The 19972-nt window shown below is 38.7% G+C and overlaps 1 protein-coding gene across 1 annotated transcript in view; it reads right to left on the reverse strand.

Moving 5' to 3' along the window:
• The window catches only part of LOC107556883 (receptor-type tyrosine-protein phosphatase U-like), a 153520-nt gene extending 137548 nt beyond the window's left edge, over positions 1-15972 (reverse strand). The window contains exons 1-3 of the mRNA XM_016240126.1: positions 15958-15972; positions 15686-15767; positions 436-551 (exon numbers count right to left, since the gene is read on the reverse strand). Coding sequence (XP_016095612.1) covers positions 436-551; positions 15686-15767; positions 15958-15972 — 213 coding nt within the window. The remainder of the gene's footprint in view (positions 1-435; positions 552-15685; positions 15768-15957) is intronic.
• Positions 15973-19972: the final 4000 nt, after the last annotated feature.

Consider the following 19972-nt stretch of genomic DNA (forward strand, 5'->3'; position numbering starts at 1 on the left):
AAAAAAAAAACATAAAATAAAATAATATTTTGCCAAAATACTCCTAAAGACAATTCAAGGTGTACTACCTTTAATAAGGTTGTTTAAATATTTAATTAAAACAAGGCAAAATATTTTTACAGCCTATATTTGTACTTGACTCAACTGACTATATATATATTTTATTCAACACTGCACATAATGTAGAGATAAATGGCATTTAATAATAAAATAATTCCAACTATCACCTACAAATCAAATAGGACCGGGAAGTGCAATTGCCGCTGCTTAATTAAAAAGGAAGTGTGCTGAATTTTAATGAGTTTTTTTTTTCCCTGAAGGTCACATGTTTCCGACTTCCAGCAGTTTAACATCCCAAATATAGTATGTCTAAGCTTGCTGCTTCATTAAGCAATATCTGCTTATTAAAATTCACATTCGCTCACACACACTCACCTCCATCAGGAAGGGGTCAGTCTTGGTGGAGCGTCCGGTCGCCACACACTGAAATGTGGCATTCTGTCCTGCGTTCACCTCCACATCCCCGAGTCTGGAGAAATGAGGCACTTTATCTGTGCACAAAGAGAAGAAACTTAATTTAGTCAGTTCATCCAGAAATCAGGGTGCAAATATAACAGTTCAGTGCAAAATATGTTTGCCAACAATTAAAATGCCATCGACATTGAAATTTCCAATGCTAGTTCAGAGGAAGCATCTGCAGGTATGTAACTAAGCATACAGTTGACTGTAAGCACTCTTTAAATAAAGTAGGAAAGGCATCGCCTACTCGTAGATGTATTTTAGCTCTGTATTGCTTGGTGCATGTCCAGTAGTTTATGTAATGATGTTAACAAATTAGCTAGTCTGCTACATCTTTACCAGCCTCACTTCTATTTATGAAACCTTCGAACTGAAATTATGCAGCTAATGTTCTCCCTCCTTGGAAAAGGTTGGTAACCGTGTCAGGTCCAATATTACAGTTATTTCAGTATTGTAGCATAACCCACATTAATGACTCACAAGGTCAATGAGTTGTGAAATTCAGGGCACCAACAGACTCCCCAAATCAACTCTAAGCTTACTACTTTAAGCTTAACCCTGCCTGGTTTAAATGACTGAAAATGATTAACAGTTGAAAATATTCATTAGAAATGTAGAAAAGTAATTAAAAAAAAAAATATATATATATATATATATATATGTTATGTAGGGATGCACCGATATGAAAATTTTGGCCGATACCGATAACCGATTATTCTTTATTTTTGAAAGCCGATAACCGATATGTTGGCCGATAAATCTATATCCAAATTGTTATATACTTTTTGAGAGCCTGATTACAAAAAAGGTCTCATCATTAAAAGCCACATCCCAAACACTTCAACATAAGCAGCCTAGTTTGAACGGTGTACATTTTAAAAATATTTTTACTCTCCCATTACCAAATTTAGTCATAAAAAAGTCTTACAAATAAATAAAATTATGCATAAATAATGCAAACAAGTCACTGGACATCATTACACGTGTAAAGAATCAAAATGAATGCGCCATAGATCAATAAAACGGAATAGCCTCTGCACGGACAATAATTAAATGATTTTAATTACTAAACCATATTGTTGATGAAAATAATAAGAGAACAATACAAGTGGTTGTTGTTATTAATAATGTATCGATGATTTTGAAAAAGTAACAAATTAATACCACTGTTTTAAATAGCAGCCGTTGAGCTGCGCGTGCTGAAGCTGAAGAGCTGAATGAACATGGTAAACTGAAGCGTTTTGCTGGCAGCTTATTTAACTCAAGGAAATGCATCCTGAGATTAATATTAATACAACATAAACATAATATTACAACTTATATATGTACAAAATTATGCAGTTATTGCGTGCTATAGTCAGAATGTGTGATCCTGTTGTGGATGCGCTCTTCCCATAACAACGCGCTGAAACACGGCAACTAAACCCAAAGAATTCACAACGTTTTATTATAATAATGTTCTCATTAGAATGTTATATACATGACATTCCCAATCATAGTTATTAATGTTGTGCACTGCTGTTTGGGCTGCGTGTGCTGAGCTAAAGATGATCACCGGTAAACTGAAGCGCTCTTTTTAACTTAACCAAACGCATTCTATATGAGATAAATCAGATATACATCAAATAAACACAATATTACAATGTACAATTGCACAAAAGGCTGCAAACGAACAGCGCGCATCTGAAGTGTCTCTGAAGGAAATAATGCATTATTTATCGGCTTTAAGATATCGGCCAAATTTTCTTATCAGGCCGATACCGATAACAGAAAAAATGAGCCGATATGGGCCGATACCGATATGGTGGCCGATATATCGTGCATCCCTAATGTTATGAGTTACATTACTTTAATAAAGTAATTGAAATTATTACACTACTTATTACATTTTAAACAGGGTAACTTATAATCTGTAACCTTACCATATGTGTGTGTGTGCATGTTTATGTGGTTTATGAGGACACAAATTTGTATAATAACCTGGGTATGACATAGGTATTACAACAAGAAGGTGATTTATGAGGACATTTTCAGTGTCCCCGTAATTCAAAAGCTTATAAATAATTCAGAATGAGTTTTTTTGAAAATCTAAAAATGCAGAAAGTCTCCTGTGAGGGGTAGGTTTAGGGGGGGATTGGCGTAGGGCAATAGAATATACGGTTTGTACAGTATAAAAACCATTACGCCTATGGAGAGTCCCCACAAGGATAGCAAACCAGACATGTGTGTGTGGGTGTGTTAGTGGTGGCTGACTAAATACAATGTGATTTTCTGGATTTTTTTTTCTCATTTTGTCTCTCATAGTTGAGGTATACCTATGATGAAAATTACAGGCCTCTCTCATCTTTTTAAGTGGGAGAACTTGCACAATTGGTGGCTGACTAAATACTTTTTTTCCCCACTGTATATATATATATACAGTAATCATTCACATATGTACCATAGTGAGCCTGATCTCATGACGAAAACGTACCTGTAGGAACTTTTTTGCAAGACACAAAATATGTAGCGCCATGAAATTTCGTGACATATTCAATGTGAAATGTCCACTGAGTGGCGCTAAAAGAGTGTTCTTTGTTTCCCCAGATGAACGTACATATGGTACGTTTTATGTGACATTGGTTTTGTACGTTTCACCGCAGTTCTGACTTGAAATGTCTGTCGAGTGGCTCTATAACTCTAATACTCCGTGACGTTTTAAAATAACGTACCATCTGCTCTACACCTAAACCTACCCGATAGTATGAACAAAAGCAAATGTGTAAAAACGCAATCACAAGCATGTTTTTTGATCTCATATCCTTGAGCTCTTTCATCGTGAGTCATGTTTTTCGCCTGATTTGTACCTAAGCATTCTTAAGTCCAATTCACATCTTAAGTCCAAGTATGTGCCAGCTGAGCTACCAAGCAAGCTTGTTACATCCGGAAAGCAAAACATATGGAGCTGTAATCACAACTCTTACCGGTTTTACCGCCTCTAGTGTTCATTCCTGTTGGAAACTGCAGTGACGTATTTCACGTTTTGCTAAAAAGTTCCCACAGGTATGTTTTTGTCGTGAGATCAGGTATACCACAGTACAACCATCTAATATCTTCACATTGTGTGATGATATAAAAAATCAGGCATTTGATATTTGCTATATAGTGAGTGTACTGAATGTATTTAGGTAAGGGTATACTTATAGCAGTTGTATAATTTATAATGAATCATTCATTTGTTAAATTTAGTTTTTTTTGTTCGTTATGTGGGTGATATTGAGAATTATGAAACCTGTGAGGCTTTGTTAAGCATCCAACAATCTGGTGTAGAGACAAGCCTAATTACTGTTAATAATATTGTCACGTCATGGACTGCATTGTGTTTGTTTTCCTCCCCCACATGTTCCATGTTTTCCATGACCTAGTTTCTCCCGGGTCTCCTGCCCATATTTGGTTTTCCTGTTCCTGTTCCTGTTCCCATTGAGTTCCATTTGTTTCAGCTGTGTCCCGGTAATCTCCTCGTTTAGTTCTGAGTACTTAAGCCCTGTGTTTTCCCATGTTTATCGTCCAGTGTTAATCGTCGATTCCGTGTGCTGTGTTTCCTTGTTTTATTCATTAAAGACTGTTCCTTGTATATTATCCCACGTCTCCGTGCCTCCTCGCTCCTCACTGTAGGCACACCGTGACAAATATAGTGTTAAACGTTTAAATATATATATATATATATATATATATATATATACAATATCTCACAGAAGTGAGTAGCCCCCTCACATTTTTGTAAATATTTTATTATATCTTTTCATGTGACAACACTGAATAAATGACACTTTGCTACAATATAAAGTAGTTAGTGTACAGCTTGTGTAACCGTGTAAATTTGCTGTCCCCTCAAAATAACTCAACACACAGCCATTAATGTCTAAACCGCTGGCCACAAAAGTGAGTACACCCCTAAGTGAAAATATCCAAATTGGGCCCAAAGTGTCAATATTGTGTGTGGCCACCATTATTTTCCAGCACTGCCTTAACCCTCTTGGTTCACCAGAGCTTCACAGGTTGCCACTGGAGTCCTCTTCCACTCCTCCATGATGACATCACGGAGCTGGTGGATGTTAGAGACCTTGAGATGCTCAATAGGGTTTAGGTCTGGAGACATGCTTGGCCAATCCATCACCTTTACCCTCAGCTTCTTTAGCAAGGCAGTGGTCGTCTTGGAGGTGTGTTTGGGATCGTTATCATGTTGGAATACTGCCCTGTGGCCCAGTCTCCAAAGGGAGGGTCACAGTACATGTGTGGCATTCATGGTTCCCTCAATGAACTGTATCTCCCCAGTGCCGGCAGCACTCATGCAGCCGTTAGGGGTGTACTCACTTCTGTGAGCTACTGTATATAATTTTAATCATTTAATGATAATTTTTTTGTGTGTTTATGGTTAAATCTGTTCAACGTTCTGATCTTAACCAAGTGCATGTTCCCTGTACTTTTTGTCATCTTTCCTACTTCTTAAATCTGTTTTGCCCTTACCATTTTGCAATAAAGTGCAAAATAAAAATTATTTATACCGTTTCCCCAGTTGTTATGCAGTCCATTCATATCACTTATCTCTAAGCATCATGTTTTGTCTTCATGCCCGCCGAATGCCTCATTTGTTCTTATCTGCCTGTGCTTGTCAGCTCAGCATCCAATCATTACAGAGTGCCGCTACCATAGCATGACTGCACTTCACTTATTCCCAACACTTCGCTGACAACACTGCCAACTTTATTTTCTGTTAGAGTGAGTCTGAGCGAATGCAACATGACCAGTGCAAAACAAAACATCCCGTCAGACGGGAGGTAAACGTTCGATTGCAATAAAGCTTCCACATTTTTCAGAGCATAATAATGAAGAGTCTCAAAACACTGAATGATTGAAATGCTCTCAAACCATCATCTAAAGAACAAATTCTATAGCTCGTACCTAACGATGGCCTCTTGAAAGGCACTTTGTTCATTTCCACACAATACATCTCGTCAGCAGCCTCCAGCTCTCATCTATAATTGCATCAACGTGTCACTAATAAGCGAAGTTCAAGCGGTTTAATGATGGCTTTCTTATGGCAGCAACTCGATCAAAAAGCCAGATGTGAATGGATACAATGAAATCTCCGTCTGTTCTGTCGGAGCGAGCCGTGAGGTCGGAGCTGTATGGTGTTTTATTGACTCTTTAATAGCTCACTTATAATGAGACGCAAGATGTAGGAGGTTTAACTGCCATTTTTGTTGCTGTAATACCATGTGAATGTATTGATTGCACTGCATTCCCTGTTATTGAATATAAGAGTAAAAAACATTGATTTTAAGGATGACTGTTCAGTCTATAGTGCCAAACAAACATGATGGCAGCAATTCTCAGAGCTTTGTTCCTGCCAACACACAGAACTTCAGTCTTCAGTATAGCATCATAGTATATGACTATGATCATTTCCTGCAAAAGCCTGTAACTTTATCAAAATCTTTAGTTCATCTCTCAAAAGTAAGTATTTGCCAATGAAAATATCAGTGCCACCAGAATGAAAAGTCCTTGTGTCATTGCTAACAAACAAGATAGGCAAAATGCTTAGTCATGTTGTTAATATAACACCACTCTGTTAGTATTACCTGATGTAAACTATGGCAACAGTTTGGATGACAGTTACTGTACTGAAATGCAGATGGCTGCACTTCTTATGTATGCCATATATCCATTTCAAAAGTACAAATTTACACATTACAGTATGTGGGATATTGCTTGAAAAAGACTGGATAGGATTCACAGTTACACTTTTAATTTGGTCTGACCCCCAAAAAAAACACACATTACAACATCATTGTGAAATAGAAAAGAAAAAGAAATGTGGGCACACAGGCAAAAAATAAAAATGAGAAAGTCCACTGTCAGAATTTGTAACTCGTGTTGTCCTCTGTCTATATATGCTTTCCTATTGAAGGTTAATGAGATGTACCTTTGAGCTATTTCAGAGAACTGGTTTGTCATTGGTTGATCTATATTCTCTTCATTAGTGAAAGTCAAGATTCACTTGAGCAATTCATGGCAAATTTATAAAAAGTCTAATAGAAATGTGTAGAAAATATGCTTGGCAGTTTATAACAACTAGATCAACCATTTTACATTTACCGTAATGACTTATACGATAAACTAATGACTTGAGGTTTTGAGGGGTAAGACTACAGCACAATATATAACTATATAATTAATTTTGAGCAACATGATATTAGCAACTGATGATGTAGGAAACCACAGACAAATGTACATAATCAGTTGCATGAATGTACCAAAGCAATCGCAACTTGTTAGAAAGAATGAGAAACTTTTTATGATTGCACAAGTGACTAGATGATGTGGAATTTCATTTCTGATCTGAGAATTGCACCAAAGCCACTGGAAAAAACTGTAAGCTGACTTTGGCCCTTTTATCTATCCATCGATGGTTCTGATTGGTGTGTGATACATTTTGACTCCTAGTGTTTTCACTTGGGTAATTGTTTGCTAATTGAGCTCAAACTTTGCAGACTTGAGTGAGCAATATTGAAAACTCGTGCTCTCTAAATGACCACATGGTGTAAGCCCTGAGAAATGTAGGGATTTGTGTGTAGAGATTTGCAGTAACAGTTCACCAAATCTGACTCATGTCAAAGCAGGGGATTAGTTTTTATAGTTTAGGGAAATGGGTGTGCTTTAAAAAAAAAATGGCATTATGGTTTTGAAATTTTAGTTCAAAAGCCTGGTTATAGTGTTTTAGCAATCGAGAAAAACTGTAATATACTCATTAGCAACAGTTAACTGTAGGCGATATTTAAAATAACAAAAAAAAATGTGTGTGTGTATATATATAGAGAGAGAGAGAGAGTATATATATATATGTCTGTTTGTTTGTTTGTATGTTTTCTAATTTACTTGTTTGTATGTTTGTTTGTTTGTTTATGCATTTGTTTGTTTTGTATGTTTGTTTGTTTGTTTTAATTTTATTATTATTTGCATATAACTTTTCAAATTCATGTCGTTTCAAAGCTTCTTCACAGAAAATGAATTATTTTGAACACGACACCCACTCACTTGAAAAATGGAAACTGCAAAAAAAAAATGTGTAAGTTAAGGAAAATCAAGACAATTTTAAGCAACACAAGGTACATAACATATTTGTGTGAGATTATAATATAGTATAGTATTGTAGAATCAACTGTTGGACTGTTAGCATGAGAAGTTGCATCACCAGACTTAACATAAAAACACTACAGCCATCAGAGCAATGTTCTCATCACCATATTTTAATGACAATTTTTATTTTCCCATTTTCCCATTCTTACCATAGTTTTCAACATCTCTTGAAATGAGCATCAGGTAAAAACTTTTTAAAAACATTTCAAGATGTTATTTAACATTTTGATCGACCTCCATCCTGCTGTTTTCAAACAGATAAACACATCCTAGGCCCTTGAGAAATGACTGGTGTGTTGTTGACATGAACCTGAACCTTCCCTTAAGGCTGACTGGTTGTTGAGCAGTTCGCTCAATTTAGAAAATATCCATAAAGCAAACAAGGGAAATGTAGGACAGACGCATCTGTCTGCTCTGCGCGTGACTCCTGCGGCTTCATTTCGCTCCAGTTCTAGTATAGCTGAGCAAAAACCTCACAGCACTGCCGCTGGCAAGAGCACAGCATTCTGGGTAAACACACTGGCCTGTTTTTGTTGCTGTGTCTCTATAGTTCACCGACATCCCAAAATCTGGCCACTGATCAGTGAAACTACAGCCGCTCAACGCTGTCCTCTTAAAATCCATATTCTCTCTCTTTTTATTGTTGTTTCCTTTCTTTTCTGAGAACGAAGAAAGAAATGTCATGCTTCCTGGGTCAAAGTCCAATAAGATTATGAAAGGGAAAAGTCTTTAGAATGTAAGAATTTAGAATTTTAAGAGTCAAGTTTTAGTGGCAAATTATCTTTGTTTTCATGTTGGTTTCCTATGTTTAAGAGGAATTTTATATCACTTTCAACAATACTTTTGGAAATAAATGGTACAATCATGTGATTATCAATGGGATAAAATAATTAGCATTTAAAATTATTATCTTTGGGAATAAAAGGCAAGACATTACGGATGATCAGAGTAAAAACTGTAACTAACAGATCGCTTATATATACGTTCCCCAGTTGATTAATTGCAGTAAATTAAGACAGTTGTTTCATAGTACACGTTTTCTGATATGTTATTTTAAATATGCAAATGAGGTGTTGTCTAATTGCATATGCACTCATTTAAATATATTTCAAGTCAAGTCATAGATGGAAGAGATGAGTTTTTAGCTGTTTCTTTAAGAAAAACAAAATAATTTTGTGAGTTAAAAAAAGGCAATTTTTTACATGTCATGCTGTCAGGATTCTGGACTGTCTGTGTCGTGTTTTGCCCCTGTTTCTGTTCCTGTTTGTCCTTATTTGATCATGTTCCTGTCCTCGTTTAGTTTGATTATTAGTTGATTCCCCGCACCTGTCTATCCCTCGTCAAGTCTAGTATATAATGTGTAGTCTGCCTCATGTTTCTTTGTCGGGTCTACTAAGTTGTGTTCGTGTGTCATTCCTCGTTCCTGAGTTGGATTTACCCCTGTGTCTTGGATGTAATAAAGACTATTTCGTGTATTCCACGGCTCTGTGTTCCTTCCGGCAGCAATCGTGACAGAAGACCCGACCGAAAAAGTTTAATCCGTGTGTTCCTTCTGTTTTTGTTTTACGTTTTTTCTGCATAGTGTTTTTTTTTTTCAGATGTGTGTTTCTATGGATCCCCTCTCCCATCCGGAATACCTCCTCCTCCTGCTGGAGCAGGGGAAGAGATCACTCGAGGGTCATACCAGACTGTTCCTGGTCCTCGCTGCTCTAACCAGCTACCCGGACGACGCGCTCTGTGCGTTCTACGATGCCAGTTTAAACATCTCGTGCAGAGCGCTGCTGTCTGAAGATGGTCCTCAAGTGAATTTCGCCGCCTCAGTTCCACTCCCGACCCATTGCCCAGCCCACCATCTCCCCGCTGTGTGGACCGCATGCCCGAGCCCACCACTGACGGAGAGTCATCGCCCAACGCGACCGACGAGCAATCGCAAGCCTAGAGGCTCACAAATGCCCGCCCTCCCACCCGCTCCTGCCTCCTCCACCACTGTCATCTGGCAGCCCCTCTGCTCGCCCTCAGCCCACCATCAGCACGGTGCGAGCTCCGCGGGACTGCCATCCTCCAGTGTCGCCGTGGCTGGCGTTTCCCTTGACTCCGCCTCCAGTCTCTAAACCCCGGACTCCGCCTCAGCCCGTGGACCCGTCGGCTCCACCATGGCTCCTAGCTCCCTCCTCTCCGCCGTGGCCCGCCAGTCCACTGGCTCCACCGGGCTCCCTCGTCCGGCTCCGCCTTGGTCTGGCATTGATCATCCTGCGCCTCGGGACTCCACTCCTCTGGCTGCACCTTGTCCCTTCGTCCCTCCGGCTCTGTCAGGCTCCTTCATCCCTTCGGATCCTCCTCAGTCCTCTGTCGCTCCGGCTCCACCGCGGCCTTTCGGATCCACGCCTCCACGTCAGTCGCCGGCGCCCTGGTTTTTCGGCTCTCCGTCTCTGCCTCGGGCTCCTCTGCAACCTGCTCCGCCGCCGTTGGTCGCCCCCCCCCTGGAGTCGGTGGCCATTCCTCCTCCATGGTTCCTCCCTCAGTCGGCTCCACTGTGGGTTGCCGTCATGACTGTGGGCTGGGTCCTGCTTGGCCCCTCCTGCTCCAAGTCCCTCCTGGCTCCTCCCTCCTTCGTCACCTCCCTGGACTCTGTCTGCCGGCCCCCTCCCAGGTGTCCGTCCTCCTCCTGAGCCGCCTCCCAAGTTCCCACCCGCCCCTCCCCATGTAGTTTCTACGGTGCGAGGACGCATCTTCCGGGAGGGGGAGTAATGTCAGGATTCTGGACTGTCTGTGTCGTGTTTTGCCCCTGTTTCTGTTCCTGTTTGTCCTTATTTGGTCATGTTCCTGTCCTCGTTTAGTTTGATTATTAGTTGATTCCCCACACCTGTCTATCCTTCGTCAAGTCTAGTATATAATGTGTAGTCTGCCTCATGTTTCTTTGTCAGATCTACTAAGTTGTGTTCGTGTCATTCCTCGTTCCTTGTTCCTGAGTTGGATTTACCCCCTGTGTCTTGGATGTAATAAAGACATTTATTACTAATTATTGTTTTCTTGGGGAGATTCCATATAACATTTGATAATCAGGCGTAATCTTGCTAGTATCTTATATTTGTAGGAGACTTACTGACCTTTACACACAGTCATGAGAGTCTACTACAGTCTTTTTTGTGCAATTTTCTGTAATTTTATTTATTTTATCATGATAAATATTTAGGCTTAAGCAAGAATAAGAACAACCCCTCCCAGGTGTCCGTCCTCCTCCTGAGCCGCCTCCCAAGTTCCCACCCGCCCCTCCCCATGTAGTTTCTACGGTGCGAGGACGCATCTTCCGGGAGGGGGAGTAATGTCAGGATTCTGGACTGTCTGTGTCGTGTTTTGCCCCTGTTTCTGTTCCTGTTTGTCCTTATTTGGTCATGTTCCTGTCCTCGTTTAGTTTGATTATTAGTTGATTCCCCACACCTGTCTATCCTTCGTCAAGTCTAGTATATAATGTGTAGTCTGCCTCATGTTTCTTTGTCAGATCTACTAAGTTGTGTTCGTGTCATTCCTCGTTCCTTGTTCCTGAGTTGGATTTACCCCCTGTGTCTTGGATGTAATAAAGACATTTATTACTAATTATTGTTTTCTTGGGGAGATTCCATATAACATTTGATAATCAGGCGTAATCTTGCTAGTATCTTATATTTGTAGGAGACTTACTGACCTTTACACACAGTCATGAGAGTCTACTACAGTCTTTTTTGTGCAATTTTCTGTAATTTTATTTATTTTATCATGATAAATATTTAGGCTTAAGCAAGAATAAGAACAAGTGACTTCATTCTGAATTTTCTTTAAGCATGTTGTCTTCTTACGTAATGTTATTAACCAAGTAAAATTCTGGGATTTGACAGGTTTTGTTTGGTAGGAACACATGAGGAAAAATGTCATGAGTATTGAGAAGCAAAGTGTGAACGCCTAAGGCTGGGTGGTCTGATGTTGTGTAAGAGTGTCACACAGCCTTTAATGCAGCTCCATCTGCAGAGGACCAGAGTGAAACCTGGTCCTCTGAAAACTTTCGGAAGCCCTGTCTCCATGGTGACGGTCTTTCGCCCTGACCCCCAGGACAGGCTCTTCACTGCATTGCCATTCAAGACGACAAACGCTTGTTGCTTGAGGAGAGTTTTTGCTGTATGTCTCCATGGGGTTTATTTTCTCACAAACACCCTCCATTATTATTCATTAGCAGTAATGTGGATTATACTTCAAGATATGATGGAGCAGAGGGAATGACATGTGCTGCAGGTTTGAGCTAGTTATAGAGTGAGGGAAAGAAGATCTGTTTCAAAACCTAGTGAGCTGCTGTGCTGTCTACATGGGCAGCTACCTTCACAAGTCATTGATCTGAAATGCATGCCACACAAATGTGATGTTTGCTTACAGTAATAGCAATTTATAAGGATATTAATAATAACTATTTGCTTATTAACATGCATATTACTTGCATATTGGCTGGTTATTAGTAGTTATAAAGCACATATCGATGTCTTATTCTGCATGACCATATTTTAGATCCCTTAATTCTACCTCATACCTAAACTTAACAACTACCTTACTAACTATTAAAAATCAGTAATTAAAAGTTTGCTAAAGTCGTAGTTAATAGTGAGAACTGGTCCCCAAACTAAAGTGTGACCACGTGTCTTCCTTTCATACATTTTAATGACTGTATTCACATCTTCGACTGCGGTAAAGCAGATAAACGATTTAGAACAGATACCTTTTTACATGCTTGTTAGATTTGATAAAGCACATCAGGCTTATTCATATACTGTAGCATATTTCACATGCACCAGTAATTTAGTTTCACCTTCTCTCAAAGCGCAATATGAAGCATAGCCTTAATGTCTTGCATATGTGGAATATAAAATCCCCCCCTTCTGACCTATTACAACAAGTGTCAGTTGCTTTGGAAGATCGAGAGAAGACATGAAGATATGAGACAAGATATGGTCTCTGTCCTGCTTGTGTCCCACAGCCCTCTGAAAGCGCAGAGCGGTAATGTAACGAAACATTACAGTAATATTACAAAAGTGTGACTAGTCGACTAATGGATTAAATGAAGTACTAGAAATCAATCAGGAAAATCTTCGGTCGGATAATTACACAAGTAAGTATTGAGTAATGTTAATTAACTACAACATGTATTTACTATAAGGTTAGGGGTTGGTTTAAGGTTAGTTGCTAGTAATTACACATAATGTACTGTCACACTTTATTTTAAGGTCCAATTCTTGCCATTAACAAACCATTAACTTCAGCCTTTGCCTCAATAAACTCCTAATTTCTGCTTATTAATATTTAGTAAGGTAGATGTTAGTTTAGGTATTGGGTAGGATTAAGAATGTAGAATATGGTCATGCAGAATATGCACTTTATAAGTACTAATAAATTGCCAATACATAATATGTATGCTAATAAGCAACTAGTTAATAGTGAGAATTGGTCCCTATACTAAAGTGTTGCCATTCGTTTAATGTCAAAAATAGATAAATGATCAAATAAAATAAATAAATAGAGTCATAACTGCATAAATACATCTAACTAGTTGTTTTAGCAGTTGTAAACATGAACACTACTTGCAAGCAAGCAAACAAAATAATGCCATGTAAGGGAATATAGAGTGATCAGTTTGCAATTTATTTGAGGTTTTCAGAGCCTGTCAGCAGTTTTGCCATTACAGTTGGTCTCCATCAGCAATGTGCAAATTTGCCAAACTGAGCATCATCTTTCTGTTACTGTACTAAACACCCCAACAGCACAGGTTTAACAGAAGTGTATGACAGAATCCAGAATATTGCAATAGTAGGTATAACTGGCTGTTTTTAAATATTAATAAAAAAATTAAAAAAAAGCTTTTAGAATAGCAAAGTCATCTGTTATCAGTAAATTGGTATTTTTCCCATCCATAAACTGTTACTAGATAAACCAAGAGTTGATTGATTTGATTTCACTCTGGGATGCTTTGGCATCATTTCAATAATGCATCACCAAATCAAAGTCAGACACAAACTGAGACAGACAGACAGACAGACAGATCTTCAAAGCGTTTATCTGATGGAGTCTACATATTAATAGGAGGAAAGATTTGTAAGTGCCAACAAGCAAATTGCTGGCAAACGAACAGCAGTTCAAAAGTCTGGGGTCATGAGATTTTTGAAACAAATCTAAGATGCTCACCAAGGCTGATCAAAGATACAGTAAAACAGTAATATTGTGAAATATTATTACAATTCAAAATAACTGTTTTCTATTTAAACATATTTTAAAATGTAATTTATACCTGTGATGCAAGGCTGAATTCATTACTTCATTACTGCATTGTCACATGATCCTTCAGAAATCACTCTAGTATGCTGATTTGTTGCTCAAGAAACATAATTTCTTACTATTATCACAATTAAAACGGCTGTGCTGCTTAATAATTATTTTTTTTGTGGAAACAGTGACAAGTTTTCTTTGATAGATTAATAGATCATTTTACAGAACAGGATTTATTTGAATGATAATTAAAAAAACAAAAAAAACAATGTCACTTTTGATCAATTTAATGAATAATAATAATAATAAAAAAACACCCTCCTGACCCCAAGACTTCTAGAGGGTATTGTGATGTGAACTCTAATGGCAGTAGCTGCAGTGACTGTAAGTGGAGCTGTCCGTGGTGCTGATCACTGCTCTACATTATGTAAGTCTGGTAAGACGGCAATGGTTTTAGTGCAATTACAGATTCCAGGAAAGCTTTTCAAATGTGAAGGGAAAAAAAATTGTACAGCAAGAAAATCCATTTTAAAGGTTTTTGTGCATTCCAGAACCCTGGGCTATTTTTTTTATTTATTTATTTTTTCAAATGCATTAAAACCATTTTGAGCAGAGAGCTTTAAACTGTCCAGGTGTCAAACAGAAGTTGATTTATCCTGGCAAAACCAGAAAATGTAAGCAACTTTAATTTCAAAAGATGACTTGTAGGCTAGTTATGCATCAAAATGTTGTAAAGCAAGAGCGCTTGTTCAAATCATTAACCCTCAGTAACACTAATAGTGCGTTCTAAACACAAATGTGTGCTAATCACAATGTATCCCTCTTTTCTCATAAGTGTGTATCCGCACTGAAGCAGAACAAGCAAACTCTTTAAATATATGAACGAGTATGTAATACTAGGCTTGCAAACGTCTCCGTGTGTCCATTAGGTGTGTTTCTGGAGCATTTGCAATTACGTTCTTGCTGTGGGGTGTAAAATTAAAATGCGAACACAAACCTACAGTCGGCTCCATCAAATTAAAGCAGGCCACAAACTGAGTCTCACAATCCAACAGCATGGTCCCCATCCGCATACAGTTTCTGTTTTCCAGCATTCCTGTCAACATGACCGCTCTGCATTTCCCAAAAGTCAGCAGGCAGCAAAACCCACCACACCTCAATCGAAACTGCTGGAGCAGAATCATGCGTTGTCCACTAACACACACTTCCAGCAGTGCTAATGGAGTGCAGGTCAGCAGGTGTGTGAGGACACGGGAAGCGTGAGAATAGAGAAAAATAACAGTGCAGCGAAGGACACAGGAGATTCGCTTTCATTCACACCTGAGTGAAGCAACAGATTAAGTAGTGGCACACGGAGCACAAAAGCCAAAGAGAGAAGACCCTTTTTCTTTCTTCTTCCCCCAGAAAATAAATAAATCTGAGATGGCGACCGCTGGGACCGGGAGATGAGGTGATATCTGCACAAAAGGTCAGCCGCAGGAAGTGGACGTGGAGCAAGAACAAGGGAAATGGAAGGCAAAGTGTCAGTGGATAATTGTCTTCCATGATGGCTATTCAGATCAAAAGTAAGCACCCCACGACTCTGACGGGAGAAAATGGCCACCTTTGTTCCTCGTTCCGGGTGGGCCGACCTGGTCATACGCCCCCCTCTAGGCTGGAAAAGGTCAGTGAGTGTGTGTTTCTGTGTGTGTAGAGCGACTGAACTTACAGCAGGGGTAGTTTAACAGCACTATATCGTCCAGGCCGATGTAACCCTTCTGCTCCGATGAGATTGTGGCTTCAAAAACAATCTGCAAGGAAATAAATGAAAAAGTAAGACAAAAAAAGAAGAAAAGACAGCAAGGGAAAAAAACACAGTAGGTACAAAATGTTTTTACAGTTTGCCGTGTTACAGAAAGTTTTTTCATGTGAAAAAGACATGATAAACTGCCAACACTCGGCATGGGAGACGCACACGATAACAAGGGTGCAGCCTCTAACCTTAACCAGGCTCATTGGAAATACATGCCTCGACCTCAAAACTTGCCTTCTTCAAATACATGCCTTCTTCAAAACTCAAAAACGTTCCTATACATACCAATCGTTGCTGTTTCCAGTTGAAATGAACACTAGAGGCAGTACAATGTTTACTCCTTTTCACACAAATATGATTTACAGAGTTTCCATGAAGAAAGCATAATTTTCCGCACATTTCTTTTCACAATATTATGACTTCGAAACCATTTTAACATTCTGTGAGAGACTTTTGAATGTACAGCTTCATATATGTATATATAGATTTTCTAATGCAGTATGTTTGCTCGGTGGCTCACACCATACGGCATTGCATTTGTGTGGTGAATCCTGTAAACTACGGGTCAACAAAAAAGCCCATCCCCCTAAACCTCACTCTGATCAGGGTCACGGCACCAATGTAACTGGTTCTACTTGCACCACTCCAGGGGATTCGAATCAGCATAAACCTGATGGTTTGCTAAGGTAAGTCACATGTACCGCTGCAAGGCAAAATTTCATTGAGCAAAATCGAATCATTTCAATAGAGATCTGTATATAGTCTAGGGTTTCGTGAGAGGACGAAAAAGTTCCCCATGCAGATTTGGCTCATGTCAAAGATAAAGATGGTTGGTCTTAAAGTTACTTCTGTTGTGTTAGACTTTTGGGTCCCACTTTATATTAGGTGGCCTTAACTACTGTGTACTTACATTTAAATTAATAATTTGGAACAATGCACTTATTGTTTACATACATGTTTTTACATTGTACTTATATTTTTTTAAATACCTATATGTAATTACATCTGTAATTCATTTATGTACTTACATTTATAATTACACTGTTGACCCATCCCTTACACCTTAACCCACCCTTAAACCTACCATACCACCAAACCTGTCCCTAACCTTATACCGTATCCCACCTCAATAGCAGCAGAAGTGTTTTACAATACAATATGACCTCAATAAGTACATTGTTCTTTTTTTGATGCAAGTACATAGTAGTTAAGGCCACTTAATATAAAATGTGACCAACTTTTGCATTGTTATTTCGATGGACAAGGTAATAAAAATTGATATTACCTATCATTTTAATTTTCATATTTTAATGATAATAAACCATGCAACAGCTTGAGTTCATTCACATTTGTAATTTTTGTCCAGCCAAAAAAAAAAAAAAGTCCTATGGCAAATAACATCAGCTTTTGGCTCAAGGGACTTATATTCTAGATACAGATCTGTTGATATTTGCATTATTTAAAACATATTTGCACTATACTTAACTAGCATCGTAAGTACAACAGCTGTAATTATAATTACTATAGTAGCACACCCTTGTGATTGTCATTAAACCAGAAGTCCCATATCCCACTATCATTATCGTTATAATCACTGTAGTCGGGTTGACTATTGCATTGAAGCATGTGAATAAGCAGAATGCTTTTTCTTTTCAATTTGTTGCTTTTTCATTTTATTCTTGATGTGAACAGGCCAGCGTGTGCTCTTGAGTGAGTGATTGAACTGTGTTTGCTCCCAAAGGTATTTCCCATGCTGCCTCTTGCTTCAAGCAGATTCATTATTCTTTGCTCTCTCAATAAACAATACGATCTTGGCTAACTCAACTACATAATTGATCACTTACACGCAGTTCTGCCTACCCACAAGCTAGCGTTTGTTCATGTAAAATGTTGCGCGGGCATTCGCTGAGCTAAAGGCATCATGATTCAGCACAACAATCTCCCTGTTTTGACCTACCGATGAATTCGACTCAAGACTTGCGCTCTGCTGAGAATACAGATCTTGCTCTCTAGTGGCCAATTACACTGCAAGTACCCCACATCACTCATCCATTTACACAACTTTAGCCATTATGCTAACAAAGGGAAGACTGCCTCCCCGGCTGTTTCATTGTTGGACAGGCACAGATAGCTGATAGATGTCCTACCGCTCTGAATCAAACAACAAACGAGCTGGCAGCGCTAACAGCCAGCCAATCAAAGCCGAGCTGCAGCGAGCGAAGAGACCTGACGGTGCAGCAGGGTTTCTGTGCATGCCGTCCTTATCGCCACAAACATATTTAGCGATGTTTGCTAAAGCAAGCAAAACTATTACTAGTTTTGAACGAGCCACCCTCTTTAAGTATTGAAATTCACAGAGGCCACTTGGTAAACCAATTAAATTGTGGCAGTGATGTACATTCAAGCATAATTCGCATTTATTTCAAGGAAATGTACAAATATAGTTTCTTATTTGCTTCTGTGCAAGACACGGAGCAGATTAGCTGCTGATTCAGGTCTTTATCAATTGGCTGTCTTTATGCCCAAACCCTGTCTTGTTAAGATTTGACACATCAGTCACCGAGAGGGAATGACAGAGTGGAAGAGAATCATTTGTGGAAGCAGAGTGATAGACAGAAAGAGGGCCAACAGAAAAATAAAGGCACAACTGGGGACATGTTAACTTGGATGGGTTGTGCTAAAAGAACTGCATTACAGTTAGAGTATTAAACTGTAGAATGGATGTCTATGGGACACACAGCATTGCACCAAACTGACTTTTATAAAAGTATGGCCAAGAGACTAAACACGATCATGAAAAATGAGAATAATGTGATTTCCGAAGGATCATGTGACACTGAAGACTGGAGTGATAATGCTGAAAATTCAACTTTGATCACAGGAATAAATTACATTTTTAAACATATTCAAATAGAAATTATTACAGCTATTTCAAAGTGTAATAACATTTCACAAAATGTGTAATTTCACAATACAAATGTAAATTCGCTGTATTTCTAATACAAAAATAATAATAATTGCCGCTTTTGTGAGCATAAGAGACTTCCGTTTAAAAACAAAAAAAATCGTACTGACCCCAAAGTTTTAAATGGTAGTGTACAAATATATTAGACAACTGTCTTGTGTATTTTTACATTAATACATCACCCAGACAGTATTGTATCATATATAAATCGCTTTGATGCAGTGAATAAAAAGTAGTGGTGTAAATCAGATGGTTAGTCACGATATAATATGATATTGATACTCATACCCATCGATAAGATATTTGCCAATACCTCAAAAAAATCTACGATAAGAATATGATACGATTCGATTCGTATATCGATCGATTTAGCGATATTATGTACCTATTTTAAACACCCCTCTACATTTTTATTAACTCACAAATGCAACCAAAATATGTAACATGAACATTTGTATCTGAAATTTCCACATCCTGTACCTCAATTGGCACATTCACAACAAAAACAACAAAGCCTACACTCGAAAGCACGGATGCAATGTACTGATACACAAGATGTGCATTTCTATGTAATTTTGTCTGTATTTGTTCTTCCAAGCACAAAAAAAGCAGAAGTGAACTCATTTCAGTATTTGCGCGCTGTTTGAGATGCGGCTGTCTGCGTGGGAAAACTTCTCACATCGCTCGACAATTCTGTCAACTATCCCGGGCTTCTTTTACGCTCGCCTTGTGCATTCAGGCAGTCTTATTATTGAGTCCTGACACGTGAGTTTCAATGAGAATGAATGCAATGCAAAGACGGACATTGCGTCAAAATGTGGACAGTGCCAAAATAAGGTGCCTATTTATCCTACAGATATCAATATTTTGCGCATGGCATCGAAACATCGTATCGTTAGGCCTTTGATCAATGTATTGATCCATATAGATAGATTGTTACACCCCTAATAAAAAAGCATCTGCAAAATAAATATATGCAAATTAAATGACTTTCTCCAGAGGGCACCTCGGCCCAGGAAGGAAAAGGGGTTAGTGTTTTGGGCCATTGTGCACATCCCTGATATATGTACAGTATGTGTACACAAAACATTAGACGAAACAGAAGGGCTGGTAGTATTGTTAATATTTGATAAAGACTCCTTGTCATCTCCAACACCTACAGCACTGACAGCAGCACAATAAACATCAGACGGAGAAAGGTGGTTTTTCAAATCTGCAGCTCACAGTGACTGGCATCC

The sequence above is a fragment of the Sinocyclocheilus grahami genome, unplaced genomic scaffold (assembly GCF_001515645.1).
Source record: "Sinocyclocheilus grahami isolate Dianchi unplaced genomic scaffold, SAMN03320097.WGS_v1.1 scaffold582.1, whole genome shotgun sequence".
Classification (NCBI taxonomy): domain Eukaryota; kingdom Metazoa; phylum Chordata; class Actinopteri; order Cypriniformes; family Cyprinidae; genus Sinocyclocheilus; species Sinocyclocheilus grahami.